The 19,277-nt window shown below is 40.3% G+C and overlaps 1 protein-coding gene across 4 annotated transcripts in view; it reads left to right on the forward strand.

Annotated features, from left to right (window-relative positions):
• The first annotated feature begins 957 nt into the window (after positions 1–957).
• Positions 958–19,277, forward strand: part of CFAP91 (cilia and flagella associated protein 91) — a 61,750-nt gene continuing 43,430 nt past the window's right edge. For all 4 annotated transcript variants that reach the window (XM_070072179.2, XM_070072182.2, XM_070072180.2 and 1 more), the window contains exons 1-6: positions 958–1,273; positions 4,142–4,218; positions 5,055–5,212; positions 6,318–6,401; positions 7,737–7,793; positions 15,941–16,122. In XM_070072179.2, coding sequence (XP_069928280.2) covers positions 1,150–1,273; positions 4,142–4,218; positions 5,055–5,212; positions 6,318–6,401; positions 7,737–7,793; positions 15,941–16,122 — 682 coding nt within the window. In that variant the 5' untranslated portion in view covers positions 958–1,149. The remainder of the gene's footprint in view (positions 1,274–4,141; positions 4,219–5,054; positions 5,213–6,317; positions 6,402–7,736; positions 7,794–15,940; positions 16,123–19,277) is intronic.

The raw sequence follows: 19,277 nt of genomic DNA on the forward strand, positions 1-19,277 counted from the left end.
AAGTACCCAAGAATGATACATCTTTTGTGAGCACTTAGATATAACTGTAACTTGTGAGACCTAAGAATATCCTCCACTTACTACATTAAAAGAAAGTAAGCCCTTGAGAATGAGTTTTATCGTTGATTAAGGAAACACCTAAGAAAAACAAGCAATGGAGCTGGACACTTAGGCATAACTAAAACTTATGAGACATGAGAATATCCTGCACTTAATAAACTAAAACAAAATTTTTGAGAACAAATTTTACTGTTAACTCTCATAATACAACCCTTTGAGGACGGAGGTCCTGCATGGGAAGTTAGTGCACAGTGACTCCTGCTGTTAATTTAACAATTAACACTCTCATGTATGATGTCAGTGACCACCCGAGGCTCTTGACATGAACTGCCAAGGCTATGGAAGCCATTTGAATCCACAAACTCCAGTATTTAGACAATGCCATAAGCAAAGTGGAAGTTCTCTCCTCCCCTCAGAGCAAAGTACCTCCTCATGCTGGGTTTCAAAAGCAGACTCGTGCCTGTGGCGTCCTTTCGGGTGCCCTAATGCCCAGGGCTCAGTCAGGGGCAGCTTCCTGCGGTCAACAGCTACTGCCGGTTACCAAGCGCCCCTTATCCCTGATGGGTGCCAAGGCCCAGTACTCAAGCACTGGGATTCCTTCTCACTCACAGGAATCCCAGGGCTCTGAGCAGAGGGGTTTTCCGAAATGAAAGCACTATTTCAGGAGGCTCTGAGATTTCCCAGGGATTTCGGAAAGAAGCTCCAGTTGTACCCCGCACGTTGCTGCAGGACTTCCTGAAGAGTAGCCTTTTCCCCAGCTTCTGGCCATGAACGTGGGTGGCCAGCCGACAGCTCCCCGCCCCGTCTCGGAAGCACAGCCAGAGGCTAGGCCATTGCTACCTCCTCTTTCCCGCCCATCCCCACCTCTCTCCTCCCTCCTCCCCACGCTCCGCCCCACGCCTGCCAATCTTTCCTCTTCCCGCTATTCTTCTCTCTCCTCCCTCCCACCCACTGCGCTCGGGCCCCGCCCCTCCCCGGCGCCCCACCCCTGACCCCAGCGCAGCCGCGCAGGTTACCATAGCTACGGGGCACGCACCAGTTGGCCTCCTTCGCAGACCGGCCGCTTGGCCTGAGCAAAGAAGCGGCACCATGAGCCACGTCGTGACCGTCAGGGAGCCTCAGGTCAACCTGCAGGTGTCTCAGCCGCGATGTGGGGAGAGGTCAGGGGCCGTGGGCCGCTTCTGCTCCAATCGGGTTTACGATTATCTGTACGGTAAGGGCCTCCGGAAACCTCCTCCTGGGGTATGGACTTCTGCACCAGGTCGGGCTTCCAGGTGGTGCACCGGGCTAGCGGCTTGACAGATGAGTCCCTGCACCGACCTTGGTGCGGTGGGCTTTTGTTGGTTAGGGGCAGCCCTGCGCCCTCCAGGTGGGCGCGAGCTCTGGGGCGCCTCTGAAGCCGCAGGCGCCCTCTGCCTCTTGGAGCTGCGCTCGCTCGGGGCCGCCGTCCTCCTAACCGTGTTTTTCTAGTAATTTCCTCAGCCCTGAGCCATCTTCTGACACCTGGTCCGGGCGTTTTGGTAGGGAGTGATTTTAAAACTTGGAGATTCATTCCGTGTTCCCACGTTCACACTGCGCTCATTCTCTGGGCAACTCCACAGGTGGCAGTCTAGGTGAAGAAAGTGCCAGTTTATCTGTCTGTTTGTTCTCCTTAAAATTTATTTTTATCTATCAGAGCATCATTTATAAACCAGCTCCACTGATTCTTCTTTGGACCGATAAAGCCCAATTTATTTTAATGTCTTGCTTGTCCGTTTATGTCCTATCTCTTCTGGACCTTAAAGTTTCTATCCATACATTTCTGTAGGCTTCGCAGCCCCTTCCAGTGCTGGTACACTGGGTGTTTAATGTCTATTGAATTGTTGTGTTTACTGTTATGGGGATTGTAGCCGGTTAAGTTTAAGCACGGTTTTGTTTTTCAGTTTTGCACTCAGGAGCCCCAGGCTCTTCACCTGAATCTTAAATTACTTTCAACCACGTGGTGTCACATCAGGGACTCCCAATCTCTTCGGTGGAACTCTAGAGGGCCATTTCCTTCATGGTGCATTGTGTAACGATTGCTTTCATATTCTGGCCAGTGGTTTTCTTTAATCACTCTTGGTTTCATGATATGGAATGCATTTAGTAAGTTCCTGTAAATGTATCACCGTGTTTTTTTCAAAGGTAATTTGGGAATGGGGATAAACATCTTCGGTAAGGATGGATGAAGCATTTTCCCTTGTTGTTTCTTTTATCCCTAAGCATCTCTTCTACAGAGAGATTGATACGTGTTTCCCTGTCCCTTTCAGAGAACAGAAATCCTCCCAGAATAGGTTAAAGGAAAGTCTGGGTTGTTGCAATAAAACAGAGGTCTCACAGCCGTTCATGCTCAGGAAGCAAAGGGTAACCAGGAAAGCCTAGAGCTAAGATACTGCAATACTGCACTCCTCTGCTCTCTTGTTTGCATTTTATAGTTGTTTGTTTGTTTGTTTTTTTGACTTGGTAGGGTTGCAGGATTTACCAAATAAAAATACAGGGTGCACAGTTAAATAGGAATTTGAGATAAACAACAAATACAGCCAGCGCCGCGGCTCACTAGGCTAATCCTCCACCTAGCGGCGCTGGCACACCGGGTTCTAGTCCCGGTCGGGGCACCGGATTCTGTCCCGGTTGCCCCTCTTCCAGGCCAGCTCTCTGCTGTGGCCAGGGAGTGCAGTGGAGGATGGTCCAAGTACTTGGGCCCTGCACCCCATGGGAGACCAGGAGAAGCACCTGGCTCCTGCCTTCGGATCAGCGCGGTGCGCCGGCCGCGGCGGCCATTGGAGGGTGAACCAACGGCAAAGGAAGACCTTTCTCTCTGTCTCTCTCTCACTGTCCACTCTGCTTGTTAAAAAACAAACAAAAAACAAATATAATTTTAGTATAAATTTTTCATCCCATGCAAATACTAAAATGTCATTCATTACTTATCTGAATTTTATTTGGCAACCCTAGGCTTCTTGCTGTGCATGTTACATGTTTCCTTCTTAAATCTGATGGAAAGCTACTTGTGTATGGATTTTTCCTACCATGACAAGGACTAGGGTGGCAATCCGTATGACCTTTTAACACTGAGACTCTCCACCAATTGAATGGAGTCTCTTTGTATCTTAGCTGAAAATTTAAATGAGAAATAAGATTGGTTGTTGGCTAACCAATGAGTTAACTGGCCTTGGATAACATATTATATAATTTTATTGTATAACTTATAAGGTATAATTTATAATGATGGATGTTTATTACCTACATCCCATGAAGTTGGGGATTGTTACCTCTTTGTTGATGTATTCTATTCTATTCACGTAGAACATAGCATAAAGGTGCTATGTTTGTGGAAAATGGAATTAAAAGATAAGTTTATTCTTGTGCAAACAATTTTTGAAATTGTATTGCATGTGCTTAGGGCTTGTCAATTAACTATTTGTTGGATTAAAGCATTAAGAGAGCCTGCATCTTGTGCAGCCTTTCAACCTTGATGGGTATCACATGTCTGCTTCCACTAAATGGCCTTTGTGTGGTAAAAATAGACTTACTCTGAAGAGAGCTGGTCGCCTTTATCTCTTGGCAGAGAATAAATGTCTCTTATTAGATATTTTTTACCACATTTATTAGTTCTTAGGGCTAATGCTGTTGCTCCTTCCCAATGTACTGAACATGGGAGAGAGTGCCTAAACTTATTGTTTCTCTCGCTTGCGATTGGGCATAGTGCACTTACACAGAATCTTTTCTCTGGAAGGATTTCTTAGGCTACCTAGATCCAGAAAAACGTATGTTCATAGGTGAGAAGAGAGTGTGTTTAGAGTACTGTGCTTGAGAACATGCTAGGCTTCTCTATACATTCCAGTTCCATAAGCTAACTTGGAATACGCAGAAAAGAAATGCGTTTGGCAGACTGTTACTGGTAGGTGGGGTAGAGTCACAAGGTCTTGAGGTTCTGACTGGTTAGGCAATGTCTAGACTTTCTAATCTGTGTTCCAGTTAAGCTGTATTGCTTTGCCATTAGTCTCAGCTTAGGAGTAGATGTGTTCTATCCCTATGTGACTTCCTTTTGTCTGTTTTGCAGATCCATTGTTTATTGTGTCAAGTGAGAAAGAACACACACAAGCAAATATCCAAGCCACTGTGCTTCGAAGCAGACTGGTGCGTCTAATTCAACTAAAGCAACTAACTAGTTTGGCTAACTGCACTGATTGGATTGACTAATCACCAAATCTCTGGATTTTAGGTTCTGCAGGAATTATTTTACCATGATTACTAGGGGGCAAGGTATCTTACTACTTGTGACCCATTGTGAGGGTTAATTAACTAATACTGAGTTGAGGGCCCATACACTAATTTATTTCAGTGGGAAAAGTAATATATGCTTGTGTTAAAAGAATTCAAGTGTATAAAAACATATATGGTATGAAGTACATTCTAGCCCTATCTGCAACACATAAACGGTCATTATCATTAGTTTTTTTTTACATTCTTTTTAGAAATATTCTATGTATACCAATAAGCCCTCTTCCTACCTATGCTATATATGTTGCTTTTTCTTTATAGATTTATTTATGTGTTTGAAAGAGTTACAAAGAGAGAGAGGGAGTGGGAGAGAGAGATATTCCATCCTCTGGTTTACTCCCCAAATGGCCGCAACAGATGGGTGGGTCAGGGTAAAGCCAGGATCCAGGAGCTTCTTCTAGGTCTCCCACAGGGGTACAGGGACCTGAACACTTGGGCCATCTTTCACTGCTTTCCCAGGCCATCAGCATGGAGCTGAACTGGAAGTGGAGCAGCCAGGACTTGAATTAGTACCCATGTGGGATGATGGTATTGTAGGTGGCAGCCTTACCTACTAAACCACAATACCAGCCCCTATATATGTTGTTTTATACCTTTTAATGTAAAATAATTATCATATAATTGGAATGCTTTAGAAAATCTGATGGCATAAGTTTGTTCTTTTCCTCCTTGCTTCCGTTTTCTAACATTAGAGAAAAATTCCCAGGTTTAGAACCATGTTCAGTAACCTGAACCATTATCCAAGATATTCTCTGTATTGGAGCAAATCAGATCCTGTCCCACCATTCATCAGTCGGGAGTGGAAGGGACATGAGGAGAAACGCAGAGAAGCGCTCCGGCAGCTTGCCGCGTAAGTGTTGGGCAGATTCTGCTCCTAAAGCGACTCACGTTTTCTATGAATATGTTTTTCTTATTAAAAGTTTTTATTTATTTATTCTGCATGACTGAAAAATGTAGCGCTGAGATGTTACACCTAGGCCAAATTCTCTCTCTAAACCTCTTGTTGCAAACAAGCTTGATTCAGGAGCAGCAGTTGTAGTCTGATTATTAGTAGATGGTCTCAGAGGGTTGGTGTGAACAGCTGTATTAAATGATACTTGTCACCTGGGTAAGGAAGACTGAATTTGTTTGTCCTTTGATCCATCTTAGAAATTATAAGTGCTGTTCTCTGCTAGTATCAAAAATATTTTTTGGACTCTTACAAGCAAAGTACCTTTAAAGATGAGTCTTTGGAAATCCTTATGTTAATTAAAGTTCACATTTACTATATTAAAAAATAATCATATGTTTCAGTCTTGACATTAAAGATTCTCTTTTAAAACTTTTTTATTCTCGTGGCCGGCGCCACGGCTCACTAGGCTAATCCTCCGCCTTGTGGCGCCGGCACACCGGGTTCTAGTCCCGGTTGGGGCGCCGGATTCTGTCCCGGTTGCCCCTCTTCCAGGCCAGCTCTCTGCTGTGGCCAGGGAGTGCAGTGGAGGATGGCCCAAGTACTTGGGCCCTGCACCCCATGGGAGACCAGGAGAAGCACCTGGCTCCTGCCATCGGATCTGTGCGGTGCGCCGGCCGCAGCGGCCATTGGAGGGTGAACCAATGGCAAAGGAAGACCTTTCTCTCTGTCTCTCTCTCTCACTGTCCACTCTGCCTGTCAAAAAATAAATAAAAAGAAAAAAAAACTTTTTTATTCTCATATGCTTTTAATTAAAATTGGGCATTTGTGTATGAGGTATTTCATAAATCTATACTTTACTCACATTTCTTACTGGATCCTGGTTTACTGGCTTAGAGAAAGTGGTATTCAGTGTAAGAAGCAGGACAGGTGCATGTAAGAGAATATTTCACTCAGTGTAAGACACTTTGTGTATCTGCTTTATAGTCATGGAAGTAATGATTAGAAATCTTATGTGGAGATGATGTTTTAGACTTGAATAATATTTTTCTGCTTCTTTTTTTAGAATGGATACTTCTTTCCAGATGCCTAAAGAAGCTTGTGAGGATCCTGATGTTACTGGAAAGAATCGTTATAAATACTTTGACAGGTAGAAAGTAGTTATCAATGAGCAATTGAGCCCTGATAATATTAGAGAACCTCTGAATGATTATGATAAAAGCTAAAATGCTTAAGTACATACACTGTGCCAGGCACCATTTTAAGAGCTTTAAATATGCTTTGTCAGATCTTCACAACAGAAATGTAAGCTATAAGTGGGTATTTCAAAAAGTTCATGAAAAATAAAATTGAGAGGTAAGTTTATTTTGGTGCAAAAATTTTTGAAATTCATCCTTTTTTTTTTATAATACACATTTTCCATGAACTTGTTGAAGACTTTCTCCTATATTATCCCCATTTTACCAAAAATGAGGCTGAGACAGTCAGGAGAAGTGGATTTGTCAAGGCCACGTAAGCCAGCCAGTGGCAGAACTGGGAGTCTTACAAAGCCCGTCTGACTTCAGAGGCACGGTTTAAAACTGAGAATGCACGTTTGAGAAGGAAAAGAAGTCATCAGATGAAGTGAGACACAGCAGGGATATCGTGAAGTCATACTAATGCTGGGGAAATTGTTGAAAGTATCTAAATGGGCGACTTCTGCTCTCTTTGTGTGAATGTCACCAAAACCATTTATTTCATTTGTGATTAACACTCATGTGATAATCACATGTTCAGATAAAATTAAGAAGGGGATTTACTAAAGGCCTTACCTGAATTGAGAAGGTAAGCTTGATGCTATATCTATCTAAGCTTCTTGACAATGTAAACTTCTAATCTACATTATTCCTACTTATATGTATACATACTGTTTAAAGGTTTATTTATTTACTTGAAAGGCAGAGTTAGAGGGAGGACAGACATAAGTGTAGAAGCTGGGACTCAAACCAGTGCTCATATGGGATGCAGGTGTCATATATGGCCCCTAATCGACATTATTATTTATAAGCGGCCTCCTTAGGAGAATTTTGGGATGCTAATTTTTCTTAAACTATATTTTTCTTAACTATAGCATATTCAATTCCTAGACCTTTGAGAATTTCAGGGAACTTGAGAAGTTGCTGGGGAATTCATGGCCAGCTGTAGCCCAAATATAGGGTACTGTGTCTTAGAGTGTGGCTTGATCTTCATCTGCAGCGAAAATACTGGAGTAAGTGCAGATCCATCAACTCAGATCTGTTTTGACCAAATCTCTGAGCCACACTTGGGCATTTTAAATAGGAACTTACCCACCCCTAGTGTTTTTGTTTATGCCAAAGTTTGAGTATTGCTGATATATGGGATACTTGTGCTTATTGATTTTATGGGACAAATATTAGAGTTGGAAGAGAGCTTAGAGTGCTCCCAGTGGAAAAGTGACAAACAATTCTGTTTTCCTTTCCTCTAGGCCTTTCCTTCCATTTCTTCAACATATGTCATCAAATGTTGTTTTTGCAACAGCCGCGTAAGTATTATTTTAAAACTTTTTTCAGTATTTTGTAGTTACTGTTTGCCTCCATATTTGCTTCTAGAACATAGCTTTCATAAGTCAATATTTTTCACACTGTGGACCACAAACTGTTAAAAGGTATAATATTATCTAGTAGCATTTTTAAAAATGAAAGAAAAGAAAGGGAAATAACCAAAGCATGAGGCATCTTGAAGTTAAATTATTTTTTGGTTGTAACTTTTGTTACTGATAGGTTACATATGTTTATATGTATGTGTACAATGTATTTTATAATGTAAAGTGTCTTAATCTGTCTTGCTATAACAAAATAGACAGACTAGGTAATTTATAAATGGTGTAAATTATTTGTCACAGTTCTGACAGCAAGTCCAAGGTCAAGGTGCTAGTGTTTGGAGTCTGGGGAGGGCTCTCCTACTGTACCCACACTTGACAGGAGGGAGGAACACACGGTGGAAGGTGCAAGAGCTAAAAGGACTGTAGGTAGTTTTTCCCTCCAGCTCTGTCATAAGGTGCTGGAGCTCTGGTGTCTCACTCCCACCCTAAAAGGCCCCACCTCTTAATACCAGCATGGCAAGGATTGTGTTACGACATGAACTTAGAAGGGGACACGTTCAAACCATAGCAATAGAGGTAAACCACATCAAAAACAACCTTGGAAAGTGCTTTATACCTTTTGCTTCCCTGACATGCAAACTTATTTAAAGCTAATTCTCCAACATTTTATCAAGAAAACTCTTTAGTTATGAAATATTATTGTGTGCTAGAATTTATCATTTAATACTCATTTAGTCTATACAAAGCTATGTGATACACAAACAAAACAGAGTTTCAGCCTCACAGAGGAATGAACCAAGATGAGAAGGAAGTCAAGAGCAAGGATGCCTGTGCAATTCCCAGTTCTTGGTTTCGAGGCAAAGATGTGACATCAGGTAGAGTATTGCTTTAGAAACCAAATGTGTTAATATAACAGCGTTTTTATGAGAGGAAAAAAAGTCAAAGGTATTCATGAAATCATCAGGAAAATAAAATTTTCTCTCTCTTTTTTTTGAAAGTTTTCTTAAGGTAAATTTCTTTCTTTTATTTGAAAGGCATTGAGAGAGAGAGAGAGAATCTTTGGTTTATTTTCCAAATGCCTGCTAGGTTAGGCCAAAACTAAGATCCAGGAATTCAGTCTGGGTCTCTCATGTGGTTGGTAGGGACCCAAGTATTAGAGCCATTATCAGCTACCTTCTAAGATGCACATTAGCAGAAGGTTTCATCGGAAATGAAGAGCCAGGACTTGAACCAGGAACTCTTATATGGGATATGGGCATCCCAATCTGTGTCATAACCTCTGTGCCAAAAGCCTACCTCAACATCTCAGATTTATGTGTAGAAATTTATTTAGGGCTAGGCTTTCAAGCATGAGTTAAAAGGATATAGTTAATCCTAATTATAAATGAGCATAGTCTCTTTTCAATAGGATGTATGTTATCAACTATCTTTAATCCTTAAGATAAATGTCATTTAGTGTCCCACTTCTCTCTAGATTCTTTAAATTTTTATTATGTATCTGAAAGGCAGAGAGACAGAGATAGAGATATCTTCTGTCTGTTGGTACACTTCCTAAGTCAAAGTCAAGGCTGGGCCAGGCTGAAGCCAGGAGTTAGGAACTCAAGTAGCAGGGACCCAAGTACTTGGGCCATCACCTGCTGCCTCTAGGGTACAGATTAGCAGTAAACTGGAATTAGAAGAAAGTCGGGACTGGAACCCAGATATTTCAGTTTGGGACATTGGCATCCAAAGCAGTGTCTTAACCACAGAACTGAATGCCTGCCTCTCCCTTGATTTTTTTTTAAAGACTATGTGTGGATACCTTTGGCTCTTACAGAGATGGAGAACAGATTTCCTACTCTTCCCAGATGGAAAACTTTGTGAGGTGTCGGTTTATCCAGGGGTGGCTCAGACCTGTAGTCTATGCAATGCTGTATGTGAGCAGAAGGAGGGCTAAGAGATAGATGCATCCCTGTAGAGCCTTCTGGTAATTTTTTTTTTTTTTTAAGTTTTAAGGCTAACTAGCTAGCATCATGGTCATAACCTCTTTTTTTTTTTTTTTTTTTTTTTTTTTTTTTTTTTGACAGGCAGAGTGGACAGTGAGAGAGAGAGACAGAGGAGAGAAAGGTCTTCCTTTTTGCTGTTGGTTCACCCTCCAATGGCCCCTGCAGCCGGCGCGCTATGGCCGGTGCATCGCACTGATCCGAAGCCAGGAGCCAGGTGCTTCTCCTGGTCTCCCATGCAGGTGCAGGGCCCAAGCACTCGGGCCATCCTCCACTGCACTCCCTGGCCATAGCAGAGAGCTGGCCTGGAAGAGGGGCAACCGGGACAGAATCCGGCGCCCCGACCGGGACTAGAACCCGGTGTGCCGGCGCTGCAAGGCAGAGGATTAGCCTATTGAGCCGTGGCGCCGGCCCTGGTAGTTTCTTAAGAGTGAGTTCATGGGGCGCCGGATTCTGTCCCGGTTGCCCCTCTTCCAGGCCAGCTCTCTGCTGTGGCCAGGGAAGGCAGTGGAGGATGGCCCAAGTACTTGGGCCCTGCACCCCATGGGAGACCAGGATAAGTACCTGGCTCCTGCCATCAGATCAGTGCAGTGCGCTGGCTGCGGCGGCCATTGGAGGGTGAACCAACAGCAAAGGAAGACCTTTCTCTCTTCTCTCTGTCTCTCTCTCTCACTGTCCACTCTGCCTGTAAAAAAAAAAAAAAAAAAAAAAAAAAGAGTGAGTTCATTGGATTACCTTCTTTAGAGGTCATAATTGCCTCAGATCTTAAAGTTACTAATTATAGGGAGTTTAGAGGCCTACAGTGATAAATACTGTGCCTCTCTCACTCTTTCCTAAGGAACTGACATAAGGTACAAAGATTCTCTGTAAGAAATAAACCATAACATTTGACATTCTAGATATCCCTATCTCTCTTAGATTCATCCTTTTGAAAGGATGAATCGGTATCCCTGAGTGAAGGCAGCCCTGGGAGTCTGGCAGGTTTCCAAGGATAATGTCACTTTGTGTTAACAGGGGTGGATTGTCTGGGGACCAGCTGGGGACCAGCCATACTCTTTTCATTGATAACTGTTGGAGTCTTTACTTTGGATTCTATGTAGATATCTTGGCAAAAAGGATTTAAAAAATTAATACTTGAAAAAGATGCCATGGAGTTAATAGAATTTGGAAGTTTAAGAAGCCCCTCCTTTTTTAAAGATTTATTTATTTTATTTCAAAGGAAGAGTAATAGACAGGGGGAGATTTTCCACCTGTTGGATCACTCCCTAAATAGCCGAAAATAGTTGGGTCTGGGCCAGGCTAAAGCCAGGAGGCAGGAACTCCATTCTGGTTTCCCACTTAGGTGGAAGAGGTCCAGGTACTTGTGCCATCTTCAGCAGCTTTCCCAGGTACATTAGGAGCAAACTGGATGAGAAGTGGAATCGCTGGGAGATCCAACCAGCTTTCCAGTACGGGATGCCAGCATCGCAAATGCTGGCGTCATCTGCTGTGCCACAAAGCTGGTCCCTGAGGAGCTCCTCTTTGTATGCTGTCCTGTTGGGGTCAAGCCAAGCTTGGAGCAGATGTGGAGTTTTTCGGGGTTTGGGTCCTGACCAAGCTTGGGGAGGAGGTGGGAAAGGGATGATTATACTTATTCATAGTTTACTCCTCCCCAAACCAGCTGAAGTGTGGAGAGTGGCGGGGGGTGGGGGGTGGGGGGAGAACAGGTTACAGAAAATAAGAAGTGAGTTAGTTAAGTTACTATGAAGTGAGAAGTTAAGTTACTATGGGGATTCTGTCAAAGTAACATTCTTGTTTTGCATACTTTTCTATGCCCCACCTGAAAAGATACTAAGCCAAGAGGAAACTGCAGGAATGTTCATTATGCCTTGTCATAATTTAAGTACATTTGATCAGATGGTTCAAATATTGGTTAGTTTAAAAGGGGATACTTCATTCTGTTAAGTCAAGTTAATGGTATAATAATGTAATAAAAAATGTGATCTGGGGATAATGTAAAGCTGACTTGAAGTTATTGCCTCAACTATAATTTTACAGTAGAGTAATTGCAACTGAACATATAAGAAGCACCAAATACTTCTATTTTCTACATATATTAAAAACTCATAGCAACCTCCAGAAAAGAAATTTCAATACTAGTTAGAATTCAACATTAGGGGCCGGTGCTGTGGCATAGTGGGTTAATGCCATGGCCTGAAGTGCCGGCATCCCATATGGGTGCTGGTTTGAGTCCCGGATGCTCCTCTTCCAATCCAGCTCTCTGTTATGGCCTGGGAAAGCAGTAGGAAGATTGTCCAAGTCCTTGGGCCTCTGCACCCATGTGGGAGACCCAGAAGAAGCTCCTGGCTCCTGGCTTCGGATCAGCGCAGCTCCGACCGTTGCAGCCAATTGGGGAGTGAACCATTGGATGGAAGATCTCTCTCTCTCTCTCTCTGCCTCTCTTCTCTCTGTGCAACTCTGACTTTCAAATTAATTAATTAAAAAGAATTCAACATTAAAATTTATTTAAAGTATTTGTTACAGGTTAGATTTCCAAGCAGGTGCTTTTTTCTAATTGGCCTAAAATGTATTTTTCCTCCAGCTAAGCTGTATGTATATGATGTGCTCATATATAAGTGCCTCCAATTGCTTCTATTTTCAAAATAAAAGCATCTTTTAGTTATTTATGTAATTGAATCAATTCTTTTACCAACTAGGAAAAAACATTTTCTTCAAATGAAAGTGACTATATTGTTTTCTATTTTAAAAGTAATACATGTACCTGGTAAAGAGAGTGAGAAAATTCAGAAAACTATAAGATGAAAAGTATACTCTCTATAATTCTACTACCCAGAAGTAAGTATTTTATTATATATTTACCTAGGCATTTTCCTGTGCATAAAATATTTTTAAAACCATAAAAATGTAATCCTATGCATACTACTTAATAATGTTCATTTTTTCTACTTTATAATGAATCATACATATATTCAAATGCTTATAAATATTTTACTTTGAATAGCTATGTAAATTCCATTGTGTATATCTATATATATATAAATTCTCTTGATGATGATCATTTAAATTTCGAAGTTTTCGCTCATATAAAGGAGACTTTATGAGCAGTCAACCTTCTGTATCTGCAGTTCCCACATCTACTGACTCAACTAACTGCAGATAAAAAATCTTGAAAAAAATTGTATCTACACTGAACACATCCAGACTTTTTTCTTGTCATTTTCTCCTAAATGATACAATAAACAAACTCTTCATAGCATTTTTACTATATTATGTATTATAAATAATCTAGAGATGATTTAAGTGTACAGGAGGATGTGCATAGGTTCTGCATAAATCCTATACCATTTTTTTGTAAGAGACTGAACACTTTCATATTTTGGCATCTATGGGAGATCCTAGAACCGATCCCCCACAGATGCCAAAGGATGACTGTATACCTTTGTACACTTGTTCAGTGATTTTCTAGAATAAATCCTTAGATATGTAATTGCTGGGGAGAGGGATATCTTAAAGGTTTGATATAGATTGATAAAATACTAGTCTGTTGGTAGTACCTATTTATAATTTCATCAACGGTTTTTGAAAAGACTTGTCCACAATTTCATCAATGCTATGTACTCTTAGCCTTTTATTTTTATTATTATTTTTAAAATATTTTATTTGAAAGGCAAAGTTATATATAGAGAGGGAGATCTTCCATCATCTGGTTCACTCCCCAGATAGCTGGTGCAGGCCCAGGCTGAAGCCAGGAACCAGGAACTTCTTCCGAGTCTCCCACATGGGTGCATGGGCCAAACACTTGGGCCATCTTCTGCTGTTTTCCCAGAAGCATTAGGAGGGAGCTAGATCGGAAGTGGAGCAGCTGGGACTCCAACCGGTGCCCGTGTGGAATGCTAGCATTGGAGGCAGCAGCTTAACCTGTGACACCACAGTACTGGCCCTCTCTTAGTCTTTTAAATCTTTTCTTATGTGATCATTTTATCCTAATTAACTTTATTACTGGTTATGTTTGTCATCTTTTCATATGTTTGTTAGAGGTTGATATGGTTTGGGGCAGGCCATGCCCTTGGATTTCCAAAACTGGGAGCTAAATAAACCTCTTTTCTTTACAAAGTTAGGCTGCTGTAGGTATTTTGTTTCAGTGATGACAGATAATAATACAGAAGTTTAAGTTTTTGGTTTGTGAATTGTCCTTTATCCATTTTCTATGGAGTATTCAACTGTCATTTATTTACAAGAGCTTTTATATGAAAGACTCTAACTTTATATAATTTATTTTTCTTAAGATTTTATTTATTTATTTGAAAGTCAGAATTATACAGAGAGAGAAGGAGAGGCAGAGAGAGAGGTCTTCCATCCACTGGTTCACTCCCCAGTTGGCTGCAATGGCTAGAGCTACGCCCATCCACAGCCAGGAGCCAGGAGCTTCCTCCAGGTCTCCCACGTGGGTGCAGGGGCCCAAGGACTTGGGCCATCTTCTACTACTTTCCCAGGCCATAGCAGAGAGCTGGATCCGAAGTAGAGCGGCTGGGACTCAAACCAGTGCCCAAATGGGAGGAGGCGGCTTTACCCACTATGCCACAGTGCCAACCCCTTTATTATGTATTTATATTCATTTATAATTAACCAATTTCTGAGGTTGTCATTTAGCTTTTATGTTGCTTTGTGATATTTTGAGATGTAGACATTTATTTTTTTTAATTTTTTTTAATTTTTATTTAATGAATATAAATTTCCAAAGTACGGCTTATGGATTACAATGGCTTCCCCCCCATAACGTCCTTCCCACCCGCAACCCTCCCCTTTCCCACTCCCTCTCCCCTTCCATTCACATCAAGATTCATTTTCGATTCTCTTTATATACAGAAGATCAGTTTAGCATACATTAAGTAAAGATTTCAACAGTTTGCTCCCACACAGAAACATAAAGTGAAAAATAATAGATGATTTTTTAAATCATGATGAAATCAGATCAGACCTATTGTCATGTTTAATCCCAGTGAGAGTCAAGTTGGGAATTGATAATTTCTTTTCTTTTTTTTTTTTTTTACAGAAGATCAGTTTAGTATACATTAAGTAAAGATTTCAACAGTTTGCACCCCCATAGAAACACAAAGTGAAATATACTGTTTGAGTACTCGTTATAGCATTAAATCTCAATGTACAGCACATTAAGGACAGAGATCCTACATGAGGAGTAAGTGCACAGTGACTCCTGTTGTTGACTTTACAAATCGACACTCCTGTTTATGGCATCAGTAATCTCCCTATGCTCCAGTCATGAGTTTCCAAGGCTATGGAAGCCTTTTGAGTTCTCCGACTCTTATCTTGTTTAGACAAGGTCATAGTCAAAGTGGAGGTTCTCTCCTCCCTTCAGAGAAAGGTACCTCCTTCTTTAAAGACCTGTTCTTTCCACTGGGGAGATGTAGACATTTAAACTTACCCTCAGTTCTTTCGATCATTTCCTTTTACAGTTTCTGGCTTTAGAATCAAATGTAAAAAGACCTTCATTCAAAGATGATACAAATATTTGCATATACTTCCTATAAGCACTTTTATAGTTTCATTTTTACATTACATTCTTAAGAAGATATAGAATTAATTTTTACGCAAGAGATGGGTTAGCTTTTCTACATGTTAACAAGTGATCCCAACATTATTTATAGAATCATCTAGCCAGAAAAAGCCTGGCTTGCTTTTCTCTCCTCTCCTCTCCTCTCCTTTCCTCTGCTCCTGTGTTTCTAGAGGAACACAGCAGTTCTGAACAACTCCACAAGTGCTGCATAACGATTCAGAATCCGTCTTTTTATAGCTCTACACTACAGCCTTGCCCAGTGACACACAGATAAATATAAATATATGCTTTTATGAGTAGACTAAGGTATTTTCTCCCTCTCAGTTTCTTGGCAGAAGGAGGATAGCAAGATGATTTTCTCAAGCTTTTGGGAGCCTAATCTTGGTTACGCTGGATTCATAAATTTGCGCCTCTCAACATTTGGAGGGAGAATGGACTTGCAAAGCTCAAGGGCTTATTTCTACTTGATTATAGAGTGTTTTAAGTGATAATATCAAGTTTCATTTTTAAAACCAATTTTCCTCTTTTAGGACAGAGCCATATGTTTTTCCTTCTGCTTCTTCTAAGTACTTACCCACCCCTTCAAAGTATTCCGTGAGCACTCAGACTGACTATCGGGATGCTGATGTTCAAACCGATCCATACTCTCCAGAATATGTAGTGTATCAGGACACAATCCCTGAACTCTTGACCCTGGCTACTCTTTGTTGGGGTGAGTTGGTAGTTCTCTTGAATTTTGGCAGTTGACAATATTGATAACCATGCACGCTGTTGAATTCCTGGAAATGATATCATACAGGCAACTACGGTTTATAGAGTTAAGAGACAGTGTACAGATTGGGAGAAAATATTTGCGAATCATACATTGACTAAGGGGCTAATATCTAAAATATAAAAGGAGCTTAAATTAATCAATAACAAGAAAACCAACAACTATATTTAAAAAGGAGCAAAGGATCTGCACAGACATTTCTCAAATGAATACGTGTGAATGACCAACAGATTATGAAAAAGTAAAGACATATTCCAGAATGCACCTATAGACCTAATAAAAGAGCCATGGCAGATAGGATTATAAGCTCCAGAAATTGATACTGAAAGAATGATAGAGAAGCGATGCAAGAAAAGATAATAGCTAAGAATTTCCCAGACCTAAAGATTGCAATAATTGCGAGCTAATTCTTTTACCATACTTGTATTAAGGAGCTAAAATAAAATAAAGACATTTTTATGCACAATCAAAGTATCTTATAGGCTATTTTAAGGATTAAGTCCATTGACTTATGTTATGTGCTTGTACCTACAACCATAGATTTCATTCCTAACCTTATGACAAGGAAAATTGAATCTATAATTCTATTAGTAGAAATGTATATTATGTTCATCAAAAGACCTGTATAAGAATGTTCATAGAAACAGTATTCATATTTGTTTTCAGACTGAAACAGTCAAATGGCTATCAACCATAGAATGGATTAATAAAATATTGTATATTAATATAGTAGAATATTATATTGTAATGAGAATGAAAATATGGCTACATGTAACCATATGAGTGAGTCTCACATATATAATGGTAGGCAAAGGAAGATACCTAACAATATCTATATTGAGATTCCATTTACAAAAACTTGAAACAAAGTGTGCTAGGTATGAGGATGGTAGTTATCTTTGGGGCAGAGAATAGGAAGAGAATCTGATGGGAAATTTAGGACTCTGGTAATATTCCATTCATTGATCTGGGTGCGGGGTTGTATGGGATATTCATTTTTGCAACTTTCTTTGTGTATATTATGAATTAATAAAAAGATTACATAAAGAGAAATTAAAAATAATGACAATGAGAAAGGAGACACCATAATTGCTCCACAGGAGGAAGGGAGGATTGAGTACCTACTGCCAAGAACGGCGCCAATTGCTTTACAATTTTAGCTTATTTAATTTTTACAAGTAAAGTACTAATAAGCTTAAAATCAGAAACATTATAAATATAACATTAAAAAGGTAAAATAAGTGGGTCTTAGGACCGTAATATAATTTCTTGCATAAGATTGAATAGCATAATAATAATAACAGTGTAATAATAAGCCTCTTGTAGGGAGCATCAAGAAAAAGGGCAGAAGATGCAAATAAAGAGAATTAGAGCTGAAGGAAGAACATAATGACAGATTTAGCAGTTGAAGAATTATGGGAGAATACTATAAATATCTTTTACCCTGTACTTCAAAACTGGCATGACTTATGAAATTTTTAAAGAAAGTATGAATTACCAAGTTGGTTCAAGAAAAAAATAGTAAACCTGAATTGAAGAATAGCTGTAGAAATTGACTTGGTGAAAAGAAAAAAGCAAAAATCAATTCCTAAACATTTGTACAGATAAGTTTACCATTCATTCTGGGAACAAGTTATCTCTGTCTTATGAAAATTCTTTCAGAAAAGGAGGAAAAAGAGAATAGTTGTTACTATATTCATTTATGAGGCTAGTATAGCTTTGATTTGAAAACAAAGATAGAAGAAAGGAATCTAAACTAAGAAAGCAAAATGATAAGCCAATCTAACAAGTGAGGAAATCAACAGACAATTCTAAATAATATTCTGGGTATAAAATGTTGCTGTATTTGGAAAGGATGAGTTGTTCTAACCAAGTGGATGCATCAGAGAGGTTTGTTTTAATATAGAAAATCAGCCAACATAATTTACTACTTTACAGAAAATATAGGAAAAATGTTGCCCTGAATGCAAAGTGTTGGTAACAGTCAGTGCTCTTTCATGATCTAAACTACAGATAAATCTGGAGCAGAAGGAAACTGCCCACTTGAAAGAGTCGACCATAGCCTTCAGTAAACATAGTGCTGAAGGGGGAGCTGCAGCAGCTTCTCCAGGAAAGTAAAAGGGCACTGATGCCCTCATCATGGCCTTTGTTTAGCAACAAAGAGAAGATCCTAGCCCAGACATTTGGGAGGGGCTGCATTTTTGTAGATAATAATGATTAGCAAGTCCTCTGGCATTAGCGCACACAATGGGGGATGGGCTGGCTAGGATACTAAACGTACTGTACTTCATGGGGTAGTAGTGCCTGCCCAAGTAGGCACTAGCACCCTAGTTGAGAAACCCTGAGTCAATGCAGGAAGATAAGACAAAAATGAGGTGTGAGAATTAGAAAGAAGCAGCAAAACTATTTGCAAACAATGTGCTCATTTAGAAAATAAATAAATAATTAGAACTAAAAAGAGAGTTCAACAAGGCAACTGATGATGAAATAGACATTGAACGTAAGTAGCTTTCCTATAAGCAATATACAACTAGAAAAAATATTGAAAAAAAATCACATTCATGATAGCAATAGATGACAACACCTTGAGGAAATCACGTACTAAATGCACATGCAAGGCATTTTGGGAGAAGATGTTAACTTGTTCTTTAAGTAAATAAATTTTGATTAAAAATAAGGTTCATATCATGTTTATGAATGGGAGAACTCAAATAGATATGATTTCTCCTGAAAATAATTTAGACCTCCAAGCAATTCAAATCCCTACTCCAAATATATCGATACTTCTATGAGTTAGCATCTTTATATAAATTATTATTCTGTACATGGCTTCACTTCTTTATACACATGTATAAAAGTTTTTAAAAATGAAGGCCAGTGCTGCGGCTCACTAGGCTAATCCTCCACCTTGCGGCGCTGGCACACCAGGTTCTAGTCCCGTTCGGGGCACCGGATTCTGTCCCGGTTGCCCCTCTTCCAGGCCAGCTCTCTGCTGTGGCCAGGGAGTGCAGTGGAGGATGGCCAAGTGCTTGGGCCCTGCACCCCATGGGAGACCAGGCTAAGTACCTGGCTCCTGCCATCAGATCAGCGCAGTG

Source organism: Oryctolagus cuniculus, chromosome 4, assembly GCF_051225735.1.
Source record: "Oryctolagus cuniculus isolate XC-2025 breed Fujian yellow rabbit chromosome 4, ASM5122573v1, whole genome shotgun sequence".
Taxonomy (NCBI): Eukaryota; Metazoa; Chordata; class Mammalia; order Lagomorpha; family Leporidae; genus Oryctolagus; species Oryctolagus cuniculus.